This window comes from Mus caroli, unplaced genomic scaffold, assembly GCF_978045245.1.
Source record: "Mus caroli unplaced genomic scaffold, Mus_caroli_1 scaffold_14, whole genome shotgun sequence".
Classification (NCBI taxonomy): Eukaryota; Metazoa; Chordata; class Mammalia; order Rodentia; family Muridae; genus Mus; species Mus caroli.
The window spans coordinates 50,758,757-50,780,413 of NW_028227269.1; the positions used below are offsets into that span (position 1 = coordinate 50,758,757).

Below are 21,657 nucleotides of genomic sequence, written 5' to 3' on the forward strand. Positions count from 1 at the left end.
GGTGCAAATATCTGCATCTGACTGCTTTCAGAGGGCAGTCATGATAGGTCCCTTTTTGTGAGCGCTCCATAGCCTCAAGAAATTGTGTCAGGCCTTGGGACCTCCCCTTTAGCTGGATCCCACTTTGGACCTGTTGCTAGACCTTCATTTCCTCAGGCTCCTCTCCATTTTCATCCCTGCAGTTCTTTCAGACAAGAACAATTACGGGTCAGAATTTTGACTGTGGGATGGCCACCCCCTCCCTCACTTGATGCCCTGTCTTCCTGCTGGAGGTGGGCTCTATAAATTCCCTCTCCCTACTGTTGGTTTCGTTTCACCTAAGGTCCCTCTAAGAGTCCCTCACCTACCAGGTGCATTCTGGAGGGTCCCCCCAACCTCCTACATCCCGAGGTTGCCTGTTTTCATTCTTTCTGCTGCCCCTCGGGCTTCAGTCCTTTTTCCCTCACCCAATATCAGATCAGGCTTTCATCCCCGCCACCCCCCCCCCCTCTACTTTCCCTCCAAGTCCTTCCCAGGCCCCTCCCTCCTTCCCTCCCCTCTTGTGATTGCTTTTTTCTCCCTCCCAAGTGGGACTGAGGTGTCCTCATTTGGGCCCTTCATTCTGTTGACTTTTTTGAGTTCTGTGGACTGTATCTTGGGTATTCTGTTTTTTTTTTTTTTTTTTTTTTTTTTTTTTTTTAGCTAATATCCACTTATTAGTGAGAACATATCACGCTCTTTACTGAATACTCAGTATGACTGACTATTGTTAGAAGCTAATACAGGTGTAACTAATCCCTTGGCTGTTTCTCAAGAAATCAAGTCGAGTAAAATTGATTTTAAATTAATATTTTGAACGAGGTATAACATTTTGAATTTTCCTTATCTTTGTCTTACCCAGAAAACACTGGCTTTTTATAATTTCTATTACTTTCTTACTGATAGGCTAAAATGACCTTTTGAATCATTAGCTAGGTGTGTGCGGTTTATAATTCTGTATAATATTGTTTGGTTTATTGTCATTCATGATAGCATGCATGTGCCTATAGCCCTAGCTATGTGGGAGGCTGAGGCAGGATATCCTGAACCTAGTAATTTGAGAACATCTTGGGCAACATGAGTGACATGCAGTCTTATGTTGTTGTTGTTTTTAATAGAATTTCAGTGCTGGTCACACCAATTTATGGTACTATATATGTCCAGACTATAGTGTAGTTATTTCCTCTTATATTTTGTCTTTTGTCATTTCTTGGACTTGTTCTCTTCTATATTATACATTTGACTGATTTATTTCTTTTTAGACATAGATTGAAATACATAAATTTAAAAGTATATTTTAAATTCATTTTACTAAGACCTAAAAATAAGTTGCTTATTTGTGCATCAGATTAATTATAATTGTTAAGAATATAAATGTGTTAAGAAAGTTCTTCTATAATGCAGAATACTTTTTTCTAATAAATAGATGGGCAGTTCCTATTGGAAGACAGGTAAATTTATAGCATTTCTGGTTTTTTTGTACCGTTAAATTTAGTGTATTGTAAATGATCCTGCTCAATCATGGGAAAACAGTAGATATGTTTTTATGATTTCTATCTCTATAATGTTTTCTTGGTGGCTCAGCTGATACAAGGGAATTCTCAAGTAAACAGAAATTAATTTATGCTTTTGAAAAATAGAGCTGGGTGTAGTGGTATATGCTTATATGATCTCCATACACCAGAGGCTGCTGCAGGAGACTCTTGAGTCAGCTTTGTCTGCATAGCGTGACCGTTTTTTCAAAACAGCAAAGCAGACTTTAGTAGAATGAAAGGGTTTTTTTGTTTGTTTGTTTGTTTGTTTTACTGAAAGTAATTGTTCATGTCTCTAGTCCTTAGTATAAAATACATGGGTATAAAAAAAAGTGATCTTGTGATTCTATTTAGTGTTATCCAACTATAAATAAGGAACACTTTTCATACTTTAAATAATTATTTTGAACTTTGAAAAATTATTTTTTAGCCTTTAAAAGTCTGCAGAAAGATTTGGATGTTTCTCCTGGAAAAATGCATACAGAAAATTTAACTGTAGTTTTAATAGTTTCACTTACTTTCTGAAGACCTGTGGACCCCAACTTAAGAATTCTTATTATAAAATGTGAGAGAGGAAGAAGACACTCAAATTTTTATTTATTTTTTTTTATTTTCTTGTCTTCACTAACACATTGACTGGTAAACATTCGAGTTGATTTAAATATTAAAAAGTATTTGATAGGTAATGAGAAAAAGAATGTCAGTGGTTAATTTCTTTTGAATGTAGTTATTTGGAAAACCCTGATAAAAATCTATCGATACACTCATAGAACAAGATTTTGTGGCAGTACCCTGTCCAGATCACTCTTAGTTTATATATTTTTTTTTTTAAGATTTATTTATTTATTATATGTAAGTACACTGTAGCTGTCTTCAGACACACCAGAAGAGGGAGTCAGATCTCATTACAGATGGTTGTGAGCCACCATGTGGTTGCTGGGATTTGAACTCTGGACCTTCGGAAGAACAGTCGGGTGCTCTTACCCACTGAGCCATCTCACCAGCCCCAGTTTATATTTTATTATTTAAGTTATTAATGGCATTAATAGAGAAACCCTCGAAAAAACAAAAAAAATGGCATTAATAAAATAATATATCAGATGTATGGTAGATGTTGATGTCATTTTTTAGGAAAGTACTATTTTATAGAAGTAAGTTTTCTGAATTAAGGCCAGAAACTGTCTAACTTGTATCTTCAAGAACACTATGCTGGGCAGTGGTGGGGCATGCCTTTAATCCCAGCATTTGCGGGCAGAGGCAGGCAGATTTCTGAGTTCGTGGCCAGCTTGGTCTACAGGGTGAGTTCCAGAACAGCCAGGGCTACACCGAGAAACCCTGCCTCGAAAAACCAAAGAGAGAGAGAGAGAGAGAGAGAAAACCCTATCTACAGTTATTTTCTCTTCGTTTTTTACTTATGGTTAGCTTGAAAAGTGACCAGTTCTTTTAGAAGGGACATTTCTCTGTTTTCCAGTCTGCACCACAGTAGTGTTTCTCATCTTGATTCATGCAGGACCTCTATTTGTTTGCTTTTTTTTGAAATAGGACTGACTCTCTATATTGCCCAAACTGAGTTCAAATGATTTTCTTGCCTTTGCCTCCTGGGTGCTGGAATTACCATGGTACCTGGCTTCAAGACCTTTTTCTTTAAGTTAAAATTCTTAGACTTCTCAGGAATATTTTCTGTACACATTTACCAAACTTGACGCCTTTTTATTTCACCAACTTATACCAGTGATTCTCAGTGTAATACTGCTCTTTAGGGACCCTGTAACAATGGTTGGCTGTTACTACTGGGTTGGAATATTGTTGCCCTAGCATATAATAAATATAAGTCAGGGATGCTACTGATAAACCAAAATTCATTTCTCACAACTCTGGATTATGCTGCCCCAAATGACTCCAGTGCTGAAGTTTGAGAAACATTAGTAAAACTGAATGTAGTCTTTAAGGAAGTTCCAATGAAGTTCTAAGACAGCAGGTATATGTGGCGTGTTTGTACCTGTTCAGTAAGAAAGGCAGGTTTTTCCTTCTCTGTCCTCATGATTGAGCAAGATTATGTTTTTAGGAAAGTGCTGCTATGGACCATAGCAACATGCTATTGCTATTCATCATACTCAGCTGCTCTTTAGTCTGCTATCAAATATGTTGCTTCTACTCCATTGTTGCAGTCTTAGTTGAGATTTTTATTACTTCTTACTTGTATTATTGCCATGTATTTTATTTTGTGATAATTGTAGATTTTCATGGCATTGTAAGACATGATACAGAGATCTTAGGTTTGCTACAATAGTCAGACATAAAATACAGTATCACAACCACTGCATTGGTATTAGTTAGATGTCTGCTCTTTAATTCTCCAATTTCTGAGTTGTTTATGTGTGTATTTGATTGTGAAAATTTTCACATGCATAGGTCTGTACAGTAAAGATCAGAAAGAGTTTTATAACCAGCCAGCCTCACTGTTGTTCTTTCATAACCACACTTTCCTCCTCACCTTTTCCTCATTCCTAGCCTGCCTACACCTTCTGTTTTCTGTTTGTGTACTTCTGTCATTTCAAGAATATATGAAGGAGGTTGAATAGAAGGCAACTTTCTAGGACTGACTTTTTTCATCCAGCATAATTCTTTTCGGATTCATTTAAATTGTTGCTTTTTTTTTTCAATTATTCTCTCTTATTGCTGAGTAGTATTCTACAGAATGAGTATATTCAGTTTTAAAATTGTTGAAGGGCATTGAGTTGGCTGTGTTTTAGAATAGGGATAGTTTCTGTGAACAGTTGGGTTTGGGTTTTTTCTTAAATAAATAGTGAGTCTTTGTGTTTCTAGAATAGGACTATAACTGCTAGGTTATCTGGTAATTTCATAGTCTTGTAAGAAAACTACCTTACTGTCTGTCTGAGTGGGTGTACCATATTAAATTTCCACTGGTAACGATGGTCTATCCAGTTTCTCCACAACATCACCAGTATTCACAGCGCCATTGTTCTCTGAGTTTCTCTGTCCATTCAGCATTAGTTCAAACTGCTCTATTACTCAGAGGGGTTATGCTAAAATGCAAATACCTGTTCCCCTTTCTTTCAGCATATTTGTGGTATGTGTATATGTGTATAGAGTTCAAACTCCTCAGTTAGGTTTCTAAAGTTGTTTGTAGGGGAACTCTGCTTTTCTACCTTTGTGATTCCCTGCTCTACAGTTTTAAAATCTAAGAATATCAAAGTAGGTGCAACATATAGTATTTGTGTCAGTGCTGTTGCAAATATTAAGATTGTTCATATCATTTTAACAAATGTCTGATATATATTAAGCAGTATATGGCAATTTTTATTATATTTATTTATTTATTTTTGGTTTTTTGAGACAGGGTTTTTCTGTGCGGTCTTGGCTGTCCTGAAATCACTCTGTAGACCAGGCTAGCCTCGAACTCAGAAATCCACCTGCCTCTGCCTCCCAAGTGCTGGGATAAATGGCAGTTTCTAAGTTCTTGTCCTTATCCTTACAAATAAGCAGTCAGGTATTTAGGGGAAAGAAAACCTATAGACTATAGATCCTTAAATTTCTGAACTGTTTCTGACCTCCTAACTTGTATATAAAGTTCTGCCTTTTGCCATTTTCACATTTAATGAACTACTTTGTACTGTTGAATAACTGGTAGTGAAATATGGGTTTTTCTTTTTCCATGACAGATAGGATATTTCTTGACATTCAATTCCTCAGATTTTCTGTCCTTCACAGTAATTTGGAACTCTTCATACAGGAAAATTTGTCATTTTTTAAATATGCTATTGTGTCCAAATACATTCATAATAGGGTTAGCCTGTAACCTTACAAGTAGTAATTTTTTGATATGATTCAGATAGAGTCCTTAAAATTAGGAACAACTATTTGTTAACACTCAAAGAATGTGTAATTAGGTAAATAAATTTGTTGGTGGGGAATGGTATGGGAGCGATGGCTAGCAATTAAAAGCACTTGGTGCTGTTTGAAGAGACCTGGGTTTGGTTCTCAGCATGGCAGGTAACAACAGACTGTAACTAGTTGCAGGGAATCTACACCCTCTTTGGTCTCCACATACAATGGACATAAGATTCAGGGAAACACTTATGCACATAAAAATAAATCTTAAAAAGAAAATTTCAAATATCTGGTGAATAAACTGACAATACTTTATAGATTTATTAACAGAAACCTTGTGTAGTGAAGATCTTATGGATTACTGCTTGTAGTTTTTTTCTGTTAGTGTTTCCTAATATTCATTAAGTGTTAGATTATTGTCCAATACACATACTAAAAAGAGAGAGGTTACTAGATTCTAAATAGTATTCTGAAAGCAGTACTAACATGCTTCTGATTTCTTCACTAGAAAGAGTTAAAAGGGAAAGGGAAAACTCAAGACTGACTCTTGGGATTGTGATTTGAGCAACTGATTGGTTTTTATTCAGTAGATACTTATTCTTACTTTTTATGTTGTGTTTGAAATATCTGTTAACACTCAAGTGGACATAATCAGTGTCAAGATTAGATTTATGAACTCTGGTATTGAGAGAGAAGGCTTTAAATAGGGATTAGATTATTCACTTAAGGGTATGAAGCAGCTAGAGGAGAAAAGAGCTCAGGTAGAATTATGTAGAATAATAGTTATAAGCAGTGGAATGGAAAAAGATTAGTGACCTTTATGGAAGCCAGAGAGCAAGTACTTAGGGTGAAAGTTTTAAGAAAGAATGTTGATGAGAGCTTTAAGAAAATTTCAGTGTTTTTTGTGTAATATCATTTTAGTAGAATGGTAAGAGAAGCCATATATAAGTGAATTGAGAGAATAGAATATGTTTTAGAAGATTGGTGATTTTTTTTTTTTTGGTGGGCGTTGCATATGAACACAATTTAAAAGGTATGTGTTGAATGAATAAAATATATGTAGATAATAGTTTTATTATTTAATATCATAAAATATAACATCTATGAAAAACTAAAATTTATTAACACAATGCACACAAGCAGATTATGGCACCATTGACAGTCAAGATACAGGCAAATATAAAGACTATTCAATCTTTGCTGCATAAATTATAGTTCATACAGTAGTCTAATAATTGATCGGCCACTTCCTGTTGCTTTTGGGAAGATACTTTCTCCACTTGAGTAAGCACTTCTTTCTCTAGTCTATTTTACATCAAAATAAAAAGTAGTGCACAATTCTCATTTATTCTTTACCATGTATAATATATACAACATATGATGCATCATGAACAGCAAGCTGTTAAGTTGTAGAAGAGTTGACATTTGTAGAGCTAATCAGGAGCAGAGAACTAACTCCACAAAGTCCTGAGAGCTCTTTGCTTCTCAGGTTATGATCATACCCTGAAGGAAGTACAGCTTGTCTAATGGCAGCCACCTATCATCTCCTTCCATTGCTTCTAAGACCAGAGTCTTCAGAGTCATCAGTGGTCAGATGGGAGGGATAAGAAATAACACATTGTTAAATGCTACAACAGCAAAGACTAGAACGTTATCAGAATGAAGGTTTGGGAAACAATAGTGTTTAAATGTAAGAAATCGATGTGGTCTTATACCAGAATAGTATTAAAAACATCAAGATTAAAAACTCACAACTTGGTAACTGACACCATTTCCCAGAAAACTATTAACCACAAATGGCAAAGAAATAAAAACAACTAATCTATCTTCATCCTGAGAATTCATCTTTGCCAAAGGCAGTCAATTGCCAGTTTACCATCTCTCAGCAGTTGTCATCCAGTGAAATTCCAGCAGTAAGAAATAAAAGACTGAACACACTGTTGTTGCTTCTTTTTTGTCCATTAACTAAAATTAAATTCTTGTGCGTTGTCTTTGCATGATAGGCTTATATGATTTTTACTTATAAATGACTCAACAACATTTTAAGTGTATTTCTTCCCAGTATGCCTTTAATGAGTTTCAAATTGCTTCATATATGGTTATGACTAAGATTTTTTTTATTTCACTTATAAAACATGTTGTCACTCCCACCCTACCCCCCAAAAAAAAGCAAAACGAAAACTAACTAATGAAAACAACAATACCAAGCCAGCAAGATGGCTCAACAGGTAATGGTGCTTGCTACCAATCCTCGATGACTTAAGTTTGATATTTGGAACCTATACAGTGAAGAAAACTACTCCTGCGAATTGTCTTTTGCTACCCACACTTGTGCTTTAGGATGAATGCACCATCCAGCATACACATGCGTGGGTCTCACACACTGGTGCTTTTAAAGAGCAAGTCTACACGTGCCTGTTAATAAAAGGCTTCTAACTTTTTTTTAAGGTTAGACCCTTAAATAATTTATTGTGTGGATATGGGCATATGTATGGAGGTCAGAAGAATTGGGTACCAGGGATAAAAGTCAGATTGTTAGTGCTGCTAGCATCATAGGCTTATACTACCATGCTCAGCTTTTTATTTTGGTACTAGGGATCAGTACTCCCTCATGCTATGTGCCAGGCACTCTACCCATTGAGCCACCTCCCCAGCTGTATGAGATGGTATTTTACTGGTTTTGATGTACATTTCCCTGCTATTCAATGATACTAACACTTTTTTCTTATACTTCTGGCCTTTGTATGGCTTCTTTTGAGAGATAACCTGTCCAGATCATTTGCCTATTTTAGTTAGATTGCTTTTTTTTTTTAAATAAGTTTGAGTTCCTTATACAAACTGGATATTAACTATCTATGAGATATATTTTGCCATTGTAAAGGATGTCTCTTCTCTGTATTCATTGCTTTTCTATGTAAAGGCTTAAAAAATTAATGTAATCCTATTTGTCATCTTTCACTTTTTTGTTATGTGCTTCTGTGGTCCTTCCTAGGAAAACCATTGCCTATACTGATGTCTTAAAGTGTTTCCCAAATACTTTGTTATACACACTGCTTGTGGTTTTGAGAGTTATTACATTTAAGTCTTAAATCTCTCTTAAACTGTTGTTTGGGTTTTTGTTTGTTTGTTTGTTTGTTTGTTTTTGTACAGGTCAAGAGATGGGGGTCAAGTTTCATTTTTCTGAAAATATTAGAAGAGCTTGTGCCTTCATCATGTTGTATTTGTTACACTTTGATCGAAAATAGTAGTTGGCCCTAAGGGTGCATGTTTACTTCTGGGATCTGTTCTATTCCATTGGCCTGTCTGCTTTATGCCATGGCCTTATATATACTTCTGTGGTATGTCTGTGGTTCTGTACTGTCTCTTCAGATATTATTATTATGCTTCCAGATTTGTTAGTTTGGATCAGGATTGCTTGGACTATTTGAGATGTTTTGTGCTTCCATATGAATTTTATGATATTTTTCTAGTTCTGTGAAGGTCATTGGTATTTTGATGGAGGCTGCACTGAACATATAGATCCCGTTTTATATCATGGGCATTTTAATAATTTTTCCAACCCAGAAACCATAAACTCTTCTTTATTATCTTCAATTTCTTTTTCTTCTGAGTTTAGTAGTTTTTATTTTAGTTGGTTTTCATTTTCTTGTTCAAATTTAATCTTAGGTATTTTGCTTTTTTATAGTTTTGTGATGAAATTGTTTTCATCATTATCTTCAGAAATTTTATTAGTGCTAGAGAAGCCATTGTTTGTTTGTTTGGTTGGTTGGTTGGTTGTTTTTTTTTTTTTGAGACAGGATTTCTCTGTGTAGCCTTGGCTGCCCTGGAACTCACTCTGTAGACCAGGCTGACCTCGAACTCAAGTCCCCCTGCCTCTGCCTCCCAAATGCTGGAATTAAAGGCATGTGCCACCACTGCCCGGCTTGATTTTTTTTTTTTTTTCTTTTTTAATGCTGCAATTTTACTGAGTTCACCAGTTACAATGGTCTTTTGATGGCATCTTAGTTTTTCTGAGTATCTTATCTGCAAACAAGGATAGTTTTACTTCCTTTCTTACTTGTGTGCCTTTTCTTTCTTTTTCTTGCCTACTTGGCTCCACCTTGTTTCTTTGTGTGTTGAATAGGGAATAAGAATGGAAACCTTTATTTTCTTCTGATCTTAGAGGAAATCTCTATTCAATGTGATATTGACTGCGAGTTTGTCAAGTCTAGCCTTTGTTAGTTGAGACCCTTTTATTCCTTATTAAGTTCTCCATCGATTTAAGTCTAGATTCTCTTTATTTAAATGTTTAGTTGGGTTTATTTTTATGCTTAGTCTGTGTAACTGAAAATAGCTGTTCTTACTCTATTTTATATTTTAGTTTGCCTTTTTTTTTCTATTTTGTATGAGTCTTTAGCCAAAAAAAAAAAAAGAAAAAAGAAAAAAGAAAAAAAGAAAAAGAAAGATGAAAGAATTAGCCACATGCTTCTTATTTTTCTTTGCCCTGTTAGGTTATTTTTAACTCAGCCACCAGTATATCTTAATACTCTTATTGTATATGTGTGTGTGTGTTTGTGTGTGTGTGTATGTATATGTATGTATGTATGAGTGTACCATATATGTTCATATGCATGTATACCACACATGGATTATCTCCTTTTTAAAAAGGTTTTTATAATATTTTAAATTTTTTGTATGTGTGCATGTGGGCATGTACATGCATGCATATGTATAGAAATCAGAAGACAACCTGTGGGAGCTAGTTCTGCTTTCACCATATGGGTCCCAGAAAGTGAACTAGGATCAAATTGGGTGGCAAAAACCATACCCCATTGAGCCATCTCTTGTTTCTTACCTCCTTTTAGAGTAGGTTAAGTCTTTTTTAAACAAAATTTTAATAGTTTTACCTGAAAATTTGGAATTATATTTAATTGTCTTTAATATTTTATATGTGAGTGTGAGTGCCATAGCACGTATATGTAAAGATCAAAGGACAGCTTTGCAGAGTTGGTCCCTGCCTTCTGTCTTGTTGGGGCAGGGTCTCTTGTTTCTGCTACTCTAGTACTCAGGCTATCTGGCCTATGAGCTTTCTACAGAGTCCTTCTGTCTCTACCACACATCTCACAGTGTAAGTACTCAGGTTACAGATGCATGCTACTGCATACAGCTTTTTACTTGGCTTCCAGGGAGCCCACTCAGGTACCCATTGAGTCATCTTCCCCAGCCCAGTTTTTCATTTCATAACATAACTTTGGTTGCTTTAAAAAACAAAAGTTTAACGTACAGTGTTTGTTCTTAGGTTTTTATACAAAAACATACTATAATAAGCTTGTTTATTGATATTTTAAATATGTTTATAATTTTTAAGGAGATTGATTTACTGAATCAAGTTCTTTAGTCCAAGCTGTCCTTTAACTTGGATCATTTTTCTCACCCTAGCTGCCACATGCTGGGATTTTATAAGCATAGGTCACCATGCTAAGCTGGCTATAGAATTATTTTATACTCACTTTTCCCATGAACACTCTTGTCAGTAAATCTTCTGAAGAGTTAGAGTGGGATACAAAAGAAACAGCCAATGCAAGAGCATTGTTGATATGTTAAAATAGCAAAGAAGTCATGTAGCTGGAAGGAATAAATAATGAAAGTGGTGAGTGAGGTCAAAAGAAAATGTATGTATGTATGTATGTATGTATAGGGATGGAATAGATAGCATTGCAAGGCTTGCAGGCAATCAGTTGGGGATCCAGTATTGTTCTGGTTGCTCTCTTGTGAATGGCTTAGCCATATAGGGAATTGCAGTAGAAGTGGTCATTATAGTAATCCAAATACATGATATGATGGTAGCTTTGTAAACTCAAGGAGATAACTATAAAGATGGTTTAAAAAAACATCACATGCATTTCTATACATTTGCTTAGCAACTAGAAGGAAGGAAAATGGGAGGAAAAGAAAGAGATCAAGGATTATGTTGAAATTTTTTCCTGGGGAAACATGAACAAACCCCAGATATGGCACAGAGAGTAGTCCAAAGAAATGCTTCCAACCAGTTGTAATTTTGTGAGCTGATAAGCTTAATTGGGTTTACTTACAAGAGCACAGATGGGGTGGGGGTGGGGAGGAGTTAGCTACACCAGCAGAAGCCCCCTAAATCCCAGAAATGTTAGCTACTTATATATCCTGAAGGTGGGATGAGCTGCTCTGGTTGATGAGTCCTTTGTGGCCCACTTCATAACCCTACTCCTACAAGAGAATGTTAGTAGGCTCAATGTTAGAGAAGTCTTTTGTGGGTGATCAAAGATAGATACCATGCCAGAGGACAAAATTCCACAACAGATGACTTAAGTACTTTTAGCTCTAGCAACTTGAAATAATGGAATTACCAATCACTGACGTGTATAGATACAGTTTATTTTATGGGAAACATCAGGAATTTTGGACATGTTAAAAAGTCTCTTAGACTTTGGAGTAAAGTTATTTTATATTACTTTTAGTTAGGAGAAAGGTGAATTGGAGTATGTGGATGGTATTAACCAAGAGGGTGAGTTTAGATGAAGAAGATAATCAAGGATGATTCAGTCATTCATATTACAGAGTACACGGAAAAGAATGCCATGAGGCAAGATGAGAGTGGTGTAGAAGTCCACTAAAAAAACTGTTGAGAAGTCAAGAAAAATGAGAACTGAAAAGTGGCCTTTGTAAAGCAGTAGTTGGTACTTAGTATAAGTTATTTAGAAGCATGCTAAGGGTGATAGGGACAAATGTAAGTGCATGTGAGTGGAAGGAAAGTTGGAACCTGCTTGTATGGACGATGCCTGCAAAAAATTGTCTACCCAGTATCTTAGAGCAGCAACTAATAACAAGAGAGACTTGACTTTTTTTTTTTTTTTAAAGTAAAAACATGGGAGAAACTCTACTTCTATATAGAGAGCTACAGGCAGTTAATGAATAAGAGGGAAAAACCAGTCTTCCCCAGTGAAGAACCTGCTAATTGGTTATCTAATAGCAAATGGTCAGCCCTAAAAATGCACACATAAGAACAACAATCAGAAGACTCAGAAGGTTGTTAGTTACATATTAATTTGTATACATATGCATTGTGTAATAATGTATGCAGTAATAAAGAAAAAGGCCATGAATTTGAGAGTAGGGGGTGTGTTTCTAGAGAGGAAACTGGAGGGAGAATTTAAATGTAGTACACATACATAAATACTTTTTAAAGTAATTGCTACCAAACCCCATGTATTTGGGTGTATGTAATAGGAGTGATGGTCCTTAATATTTTATTCTAGTGTTTTTATCATATTCCTTCCTTTTTTGCTGCTGCCAAAAATTTAAATCTCTTTACATTTCTTCATTACCTCATTCCTTATTTGATCTTTATCTAAAAGACAGTGTCTAAGAGTTGCAGATTTTCTTGCTTTAAGTTCTTTGAAAGCCTAACTAACTGTTTTTTGCTAGGCTTAAGTTTTGTTCAGTTTGTTGTTTGTATGGTTTTAATATTATTTATTATATATTGCTGATGTTATTGTAGTAAGTTGGGGAAGAAAACTATTTCTCTTCCTGGTCCTATTTATCCATACTGAGGCTATCTGCCATACACTTAATTGATAACAAAGTTCACATTATTCTCAAATAGAATATTTGTTTTATTGTGAGTATGTTTTTGCAAACATAAGATTTGATTTTAAAATGGCACCAGGGTGGTAATGGCACACACTTTTAATCCCAGTACTCAAGAGGCAGAGGCAGGCGGATTTCTGAGTTTGAGGCCAGCCTGGTCTACAGAGTTAGTTCCAGGACAGCCAGGGCTATACAGAGAAACCCTGTCTCAAAAACAAACAAACAAACAAACAAACAAATTATGTTGAATTAGTATGAATTCATGGCTGTATAGATCAGTAGCAGCTGAGAGATGGATCTTAATAGTATGTGGAGAGTTTAAAATCCTGCATTTGTCAGGCATGTAAATCCTGGGAGGTAGAGGGAAACAAATATTTTAATTTGAGAACAACTCTGGGCTACATAATGAAATCCTACAAATTCTTAAATTTGTGAAGAACTCCCTGGATTGATTCTGTTGGCTAAGAATTACAAATTGTAGGATAACAACAACAACAACAACAAAGAATTGTATGCATTTTAACTCATTTGAGAAATAATCTGCTCTAAAGCTTTTCTTCTTTTCTTTTTTTTTTTTTTTTTTCCTTTTTCTTTTTTAAACAGTTTCTCTGCATACCCTAGGTTGAGTTCATTTTTTGGCCCCAGACTGACTTTGAACTGGCAGCAGTCCTGCCTCAGCCTCACAAGTGCTAAGGTCATAGCTGTATACCCATGTGCCCTGCCCTTGATGGACTTTTCAGCATGTAAACTTCTTTTGTGGCATCATTTGAAAAGTAACTTGTCACATAGGTTAAACTCCTCCACCTATAATGATTATTAGAGCAGACCTGTATCAACATGTCCCTTTTAAAGTTGGTTAAAAGGTCCTTCCTATAAGACTGTCTGTTTACTTTATTAGATTACCAGCACCAAATCTGTTTAAATTTCAAAATTAACTTTTAGTCCTGAAATACACTTTCGAGTTAGGTAATCTACCTTATATTACTTCCATTTCTTTGTTTGTTTATTTATTTGCTTGTTTGTTTATTAAGGTTTTTCAAGACAGGGTCTCTGGGTAACAGAGCCCTGGATGTCCTGGATTTACTTTGTAGACCAGACTGGCCTTGAACTCACAGAGATCCACCTGCCTCCTGGTATTAAAGGTGTGCACCATCATACCTGGTCTGCTTCCTTTTATTAACCCCCAAATTTAGTGAAATAGTTAGGCATTCTAAGACAAAGTGAAGTCTATTTTTTTCCTCTCCCCATCCTCAATTGGGATATTTCTGTCATCTCAGAGTTCAAATTGATTTTGAAAGGTTAATAATAAAAATAGTATTTCTTAAGAGTGAATTGCAACAATTAAGGCTTAACTTGTTAGTTGACTTTAAAAAATTACTTTTAATTATATGTATGTGCGTGTGTCCCATGTCTATTCATGCATATAGGTATGTGCATATGAGTACATCTGTGAATGCCAGAAACCTCAGGTCCTAGTGGAGCTACCCAGCATAGGTGCTGGGAACCAAGCTCAAGTCCTCTGTAGGAGCAGTAGACTCTCTTAACCACTGAGCCATCTCTCCAGTTCCAGATATCTTACTTTTAAAAAAATAATAACTTTTTGATGTTGCAGACTTAAGAATTCTTTTCTATTCATGCTACTAGATTCTAGGCATTGATGTTGATTAAGTTACAGCGTAATTTGGGTTTGTTTTTTTATTTTTTAGCAATTTGCATTATTTCTATAAACAGACAAAATCAGTTTTGCTTCAGATTTATTTTCCATTCAAATTCTAATACAGTTATTAGTTTGTAGCTTAAAAAGCACCTCACTTCTCAAGAAAAAGAACGTAGCCACTTTTACCTCTATCTACCTTTTAAGTTACAGTTTCATCTACTTCCTTGCACAAAGCTGTTTTGGTGATGGTCATTTGGAGAATAAAATAATAGGCAAGTTAGATTTTGTACCAGAACACTCTAATGACCTGTTGTAAATAGTCTGTACTTAACAAGAGGTGTATATTCTTTCTTACCAGAAAGTGGTAGTGACTAGGGAGTTGAAAGTTAGATTTTTATGAGCTCTGACATTTTGCTGGTTGAAAGAACCCAAAATTGAAAGGACTAAAATATTCAAGATATCCAGTCTAGAGACTAAAACAAGTTTCCTGTAGAAAGACTAGGGGAAGTGAGAGCTATTTTGGGACATATGGTGTGACGGTGGTATCTGTGCTGCTTCTCCTGCTATTTCTTCCACTCTTGTCTTATTTGTCAGTCAGCAACAGTGCTAATGGGTTAAGTGAACAGGTTTGTGAGTGGAGGCAAGGCGTGGTTATTAGTTTTGTCTGGTTGTCTGGTTTGCTTTTTCAGGGAGAATAAAAAAATATAGATGAACTTAGACGGGAAAATCTGGGTTGTCAAGTGCTCTAACTTTTTATGTTTGAAAAATTCATCCTTCTAGTCTTCAGAGATCCCCAGCTGGGTGTTTGCAACAGAATTACCTACAGAGGTAACATCTAATCCAGAAAGGTTGAGGTAGAATCCCCTGAATAGTGGATTTCAGACACTGTTCACTATGTTTTTGACATGTTCACTTCTTAGTGAAGAATCCATTTTCTTTCTGATACTAGATTTTGAAATTCTTGTTTAATTATTTCCTTTTCTGAAGATGTTTTGTATGTTTCTTTAGACAATTAAATATCTAGATGTTAAAATGTAAACGATAGTAAAGAATGGGAAAGAAGGCTGATGGTGGCAATTAAAAGTTTATGGAATCAGCCTCATTTATAATCAATCAAGAATAATGTGTTCTTACAAGTAAAAGTTAGACGAAACCACAATTTACCTCAAAGGCTAAATAGACCACATATAAAATGAGGAAGGATATTTGGTATCTTTGTGGTAACATTGAGAAATTACTTTTTTCCCCAATCTCTTGCTATTTAATTTTTCTAACCTCTAGACTGTTTCCAAACAGACCATTTTCTTATAGTCAGCTTCCCCCTCTGCATCCCCTCCCCACATTCATTTCTGTCTCCATTGTTTAGTTTTTATCTAGCAGAATTTATCAGGGCTGATATTACTAGGCATTTGGGTTAGATGTAGTTTTTAAATACTTCTTTTGCTCCAAAGTACTTATTTACATTGTTTGGTAATAATCTGGAGAAGATAAACATTAATAGTTTTAATTTGAATATGTTTTCTTGTAGCAGAAAAAGAAAACTAAGACCTTCAACCCACCAACACGTAGAAATTGGGAAAGTAATTACTTTGGGATGCCCCTCCAGGATCTGGTTACAGCTGAGAAGCCTATACCACTATTTGTTGAAAAATGTGTGGAATTTATTGAAGACACAGGTAGGCTAGAAGAATAAATACATGAGATTTGATTTATATTTTCATTTTTGCTACAATAATATTTTGTTAAATGTGATATGTTAAAACTGTATTTGAGCCTTCATGTTCCCATTAGTTAGTGTCATCTTAGTCACTCTGAAGGTAGCTATCCCATACTTGAACTTTTCATTGTTACTCAATAGTGATTTTGAAGATCTTTTCTTGAACATAATAAATAACTATGCTGAAAGCTAAAGTGTTAAACTTACCTAATTCTAAAATTTATAATAACTTCATATTAAGAGATTGCTACTGATTTGAGTCAGTAATTAAAATATCTTATTAAAATTAAACCTGATACTGTTTATGTTACTTATTCCTCACGTGGGTAATTTTCTATGAAAGTTAAAGCCATAATTATACATTTATAAATGGCAGTTCATTCTGTGTGGTGTTACTACTTATTCAGCAGTATTGCTTGATGTCATTTTATATGGTTAAATTATGTTTATAAGGTATGTATAGATACCTCACAGTTTTAAAAACAAGTATGCATTTGTGTTTTGTTGCAATATAATAAACATTAAAACTGAAAAAACTGAAAGTTGAGCTAGAAAGAGTTGGAATAGATTGGAAAAGTTATACTTGGCTGTATTTTATTTATTGTTTTTGAGACAGAGTCTCACTTTGTAGTTACAAAACTTTTTGTATAAACCAGTCTGTCCTTAAACTCACAGAGATCTTCCTGTTTCTACATACCTCCTGAATTCTGGGGTTAAATGCATTTATTTACCAAGATGCCTGGCTATTGAGCATATTTTAAATGAACTCGAGTTAACCATGAGCCTGAGTGATTGGATGAACTATAATTATAAAAAGTTTAAAAACATAAGCTATATCAGTTTTAGCCTTATTTACTTGTAACACTTTTGGATATGTATAAGCATTGGGTTTTGTGGTTGCTGTTGTTTTGTTTTATTTTGTGTTTTTGTCTTATCTAAATAATTGTGCTCAGTTTTGCTTATGGATGCCTTACCCTTTAGACAAGTTATCAGCTTACTCCTCTGTACATACTACTAGTCTGTCTGTGTGTGATGAGGAATGGTGACACACAGATTTAGTAAGGGGTACAATATGGCAAATACTGTTATTTTCCAACATCATAATATCATATATATATAAAATAGTTAATACAGAGTCTATATTTGATCTGCATTTAATCTTTCCTTCACCAAGCACTTAAGTGAGTTTTAAACAAATTTCTTACTTGACTTTAAGACAGGAAAAACAAATGCAAAGATTTATCTAATCTTATCTGTCTGCTTTGGAGTTAATGACTTCTCATTTTCTGTAGTAAAATATTTAGGCCTTGTGAATATGACATATTTGTTTGTTGTTTTATTTGGGAAAGGAATTCCATGTATCCTAGTCTGACCTTGAACTGTTGTAGTTACTTTGGGTCGGTTCACTAGCAAGGAAGAGACTATAACTAGATTCTTCTTATCCTCCATCCACATGTGACTCCAAGTTTCCATATGCTGTTTCATTTCTTTAAGATAAGTGGAGAGACTTGCTCCAGGGCCATGTAAAATGAGGATGTTCTATATGAAGGAGATGACATATCTCTGCAGAATTCAGTTTTGATGAAAAGCCTTCAGTCTGGCTGGATGTTAATTTTATGACAGTGTTTTTCTGCATCTTTAGAGATGATCATAACTTTTTTACTCAGTTTCAAGTAGTAAATTATATTGGTTGGTTTTCAAGTAAACTAACCTTGACTTCCTGAAGTAGATACCACTGGTTCTTAATTTTTTATACTTTTTATATATTGCTGGATTAAATTTGCTAAAATATTAAAGATCCAGATTATTGTTTAGTCTGATACATAGTAGGAATTATTTATTATAGCAAGGAGATTTCACTCAACTCACTATGTATTAAAAGATACTTTCAGAAAACTTTCAATTTCTAGCTACAGGAAATTGTCATACATGTGGAATATTCTACTAGTTTGTAGAGAATTTTCCATACATGTATGCGGCTCTTGACTGTGTGTCTCCACTTCTGGTGCTGTGCCCCACAGATTAGACATCAGTCTTTCTGATCTCTTATCTGTATCTGCTAGATTGTCGCAGCTCTTAGGTTTACACCTCCTTTCACTGTTGTCTGAAGACTATCCAGGCACTAAACTGGGACATTCAGATAGTTTATCTCACTTGCTTTTTCCTATAAATAAACAGTTTTGAGCTGGGAGATTTAGTGCTTGTTTTTAAAATGTTGAGTTTTTCCCCCCACTTTTTAATTGTTTGCTGTGGGAGGTCAATTTTCATGCAGGTAATCCTTCATGGTAATATCCATATTAATGCAATTAGAATCACAGTGAAGCATTAAACTGTTGGTTTGCTGCATCTATGTACCTGTGGAATATCCAAGTAGAAGGTCAAGATTCTGTTGGATATGTGGTACAGAGCTTAGGAAAGTGTTTTGGTTTTTAGATGCTATTTTGGTAATTGTCAGTATATAAATATTAATGTAAACTTTATGTTAGACTCAAGATCAACCTTTAGAGTAAGAAGAAAAGTTCAAAATGTTGACAGACTATACAAAAGACTATAAAACTAGAGAAGAAAATAAGGAATCATAATTAAAGTTTAGGCTTATAATATGAAGATTTCATCTAATTTCTTTGTCTTAACTTTTTTTTGCGATTCACCTGTGTTGTAGCATGTATCAATGAGATCACCAGATTTTGTCTCCTTTATTATTTGATAGACACATTCAGGATGCTTCTACCTTTTGGCGATAGTGAATGGTTGTACTATAAACATTTATACAGAAGGATTTGTTCAAGAGTTTTGTACTATTTCAGTATGTTCCTAGAAGGATGGAATTGCTGCTTCATTTAGTAACTAATTTTTTTATGGTACTGTCAGACTATTTTCCATAGTGAATACTGTTCTACATCTTACCAACAACGTATTAAAGGTCAGCACTGTTTACATCATTGCTAACTAACACTTGTGTTCTGTATGCTTTTGTGTCTTAATTATCACTATTATTTTTCTTTTCTTTTCTTTTTTTTTTTTGTTTGTTTGTTTGTTTGTTTTTTCGAGACAGAGTTTCTCTGTGTAGCCCTGGCTGTCCTGGAACTCACTTTTGTAGACCAGACTGGCTAAAAGGGTGATTCAGCAGTTATGAGCACTGGCTACTCTTCTAGAAGACCAAGTTCAATTCCCAGCACCTAAATGGCATCTCATGTCTGTAATTCTAGTCCCTATATTTTGGTCTCTGAGGATACCAGGCATGCCTATGATACGCAGAAATACATGTAAGCAGAACACCGGTTAAAAAATAAATTAGTTGAATTAAAAAAGAAAGGAGTATGGGCAGTGGTGGCGCACACCTTTAATCCCAGCACTGGAGAGGCAGAGGCAGGTAGATTTCTGAGTTTGAGGCCAGCCTGGTCTACAGAGTGAGTTCCATGACAGCCAGGGCTACACAGAGAAACCCTGTCTCGAAAAACCAAAAAAAGAAAAAAAAAAAAGAAAAAGGAGTAAACCACTAAAAACAATGTGGTTATTTCTTTCCTAGCACAAAGGAATTGTAAATTAGCCCTCAAAGTGTCTTATTGTTTTTTTGTTTTGTTTTGTGTGTTTATCAGATTTGTTTGTTTGTTTGTTTACAGACTTTCTCTGTATAGCCCTGGCTGTCCTAGAACTCACTCTGTAGACCAGGCTGGCCTCGAACTCAGAAATCCACCTGCCTCTGCCTCCCAAGTGCTGGGAATAAAGGTGTGCGCCACCACTGCCCGGCTTCCAGATTATTTCTATACTTTTGTCCAGCAACAAATGTTTTTCTAGCTTTGGACTATCTTATTTTTATGTTAGTAACAACAGTAACCAAATCTTTACCCTTGTGATATTGTACACAGATTTTTATTTTTTAAATTTCTTTGTTTGGGGAGCTGGAGTGATATCTCATTAAGAGCACGTGATGCTCATGTAGGGGATCCAAGTTCATTTCCTAAGACTCATGTTAGCTCCTTCTTGCCTCTACAGGCACCTTTATATATGTGCACATACCACTATACAGTCACACATGCATACTATATAATTTAAATTAAAAATCTTTTTTAAAAAGACTTTTCTAAACTAGAATTGGAATTATTGATTCCAAACCACCACCACCTCCACCCCAACCCCCCCACCCCCCCACACACACAAATTAAAGAAGGCCAGGCATAGTAGCATAAACCTCTAATCCTAGCAGCAGGGAAGCAGTGGCATGTTCACCTCTATAAATTTGAGGCTAGCCTGATCCTCATAGTGAGTTCCAGGCCAGCCAAGGGCTATATAGTGAGACACTTGTCTCAAAAAAATGTTACTAAGTAAATAGACAAATAAAAAGAGGAGACAGTCTTAATTATTGCTTGAGGCAGGATTTCACTATGTATCCCTGGCTGTCCTAGAACTCAACTTTGTAGCCCAGATAAGCCTCAAATTAAAAAAAACTCCATCTCCCAAATTCAGGGATTTAAGTGTGTGCCACTGAGTCTGGCAGTAATTTTGGTTTTAGTGACAAAATGTCTACAGGAAAAGGAGTATTATATTCCTTTTCCCAAGCCCGATGAAACACTTTATCCTTTTTAACCTCCCCTGAAATTATTAATAGAGTCAGTTTTGCTTAATGCGTACTGTTTGCATAAACCTTTATTGTGATATGAAATTAATCAAAGTATGTGTAAAATTACATTGATTTTATAGTGGAAGAAACCCAAGAGCTTAAGTCACTTGTCTTAAGATTTTAGTTTACATAACTTTTAACTGTTTACAAGTGATTTTGATAACTAGAAGTTTCTAGGAAAAATAACAATTGAAAATGCCAATTAATCCATGAAGAATAGGCTAAAAATCACCGGTGATTTTATAACATATAAGTTTTCTGTATGTTATCTACTATATAATGTATATGTAGACAGACATAACTTTTTCAAAAAGGAAAAGTGAACTTACTCTTCTGTAGTATTTGTCATACATAAACAGTTTTTAACGTGACAGGACACTGATCTTTGGAGTTGCTTTTTATGGTTTATCCTATCACATTCTAATATAGTGACAATTTATTTTAGTAGCCTCCTAATTCTGAGCGTTATTCTTTAAATACTCAGTATTTTTGGTAGTTGCTCTTTTATGTCAAATGTATATAAATTGCTATCTGGACCTTGCAGAGAGGAGAAACCATCCACCTGTATCATTTGAAGGCATTTCAAGAGGTTATCTTTTATCCATTAAATAGAGCAAACTAGTGATTCTAGCATGGTCACCATGTAACTAAGACATTT

At 35.1% G+C, this 21,657-nt stretch overlaps 1 protein-coding gene across 4 annotated transcripts in view; it reads left to right on the forward strand.

The window, feature by feature from the left end:
* Arhgap5 (Rho GTPase activating protein 5) overlaps positions 1-21,657 on the forward strand; it is a 72,226-nt gene that overhangs the window by 22,812 nt on the left and 27,757 nt on the right. For 3 of the 4 annotated variants that reach the window (XM_029484965.2, XM_021178861.3, XM_021178860.3), the window contains exon 3: positions 16,190-16,337. In XM_029484965.2, coding sequence (XP_029340825.1) covers positions 16,190-16,337 — 148 coding nt within the window. The remainder of the gene's footprint in view (positions 1-16,189; positions 16,338-21,657) is intronic. The other variant, XM_021178862.3, reaches the window with a different exon arrangement.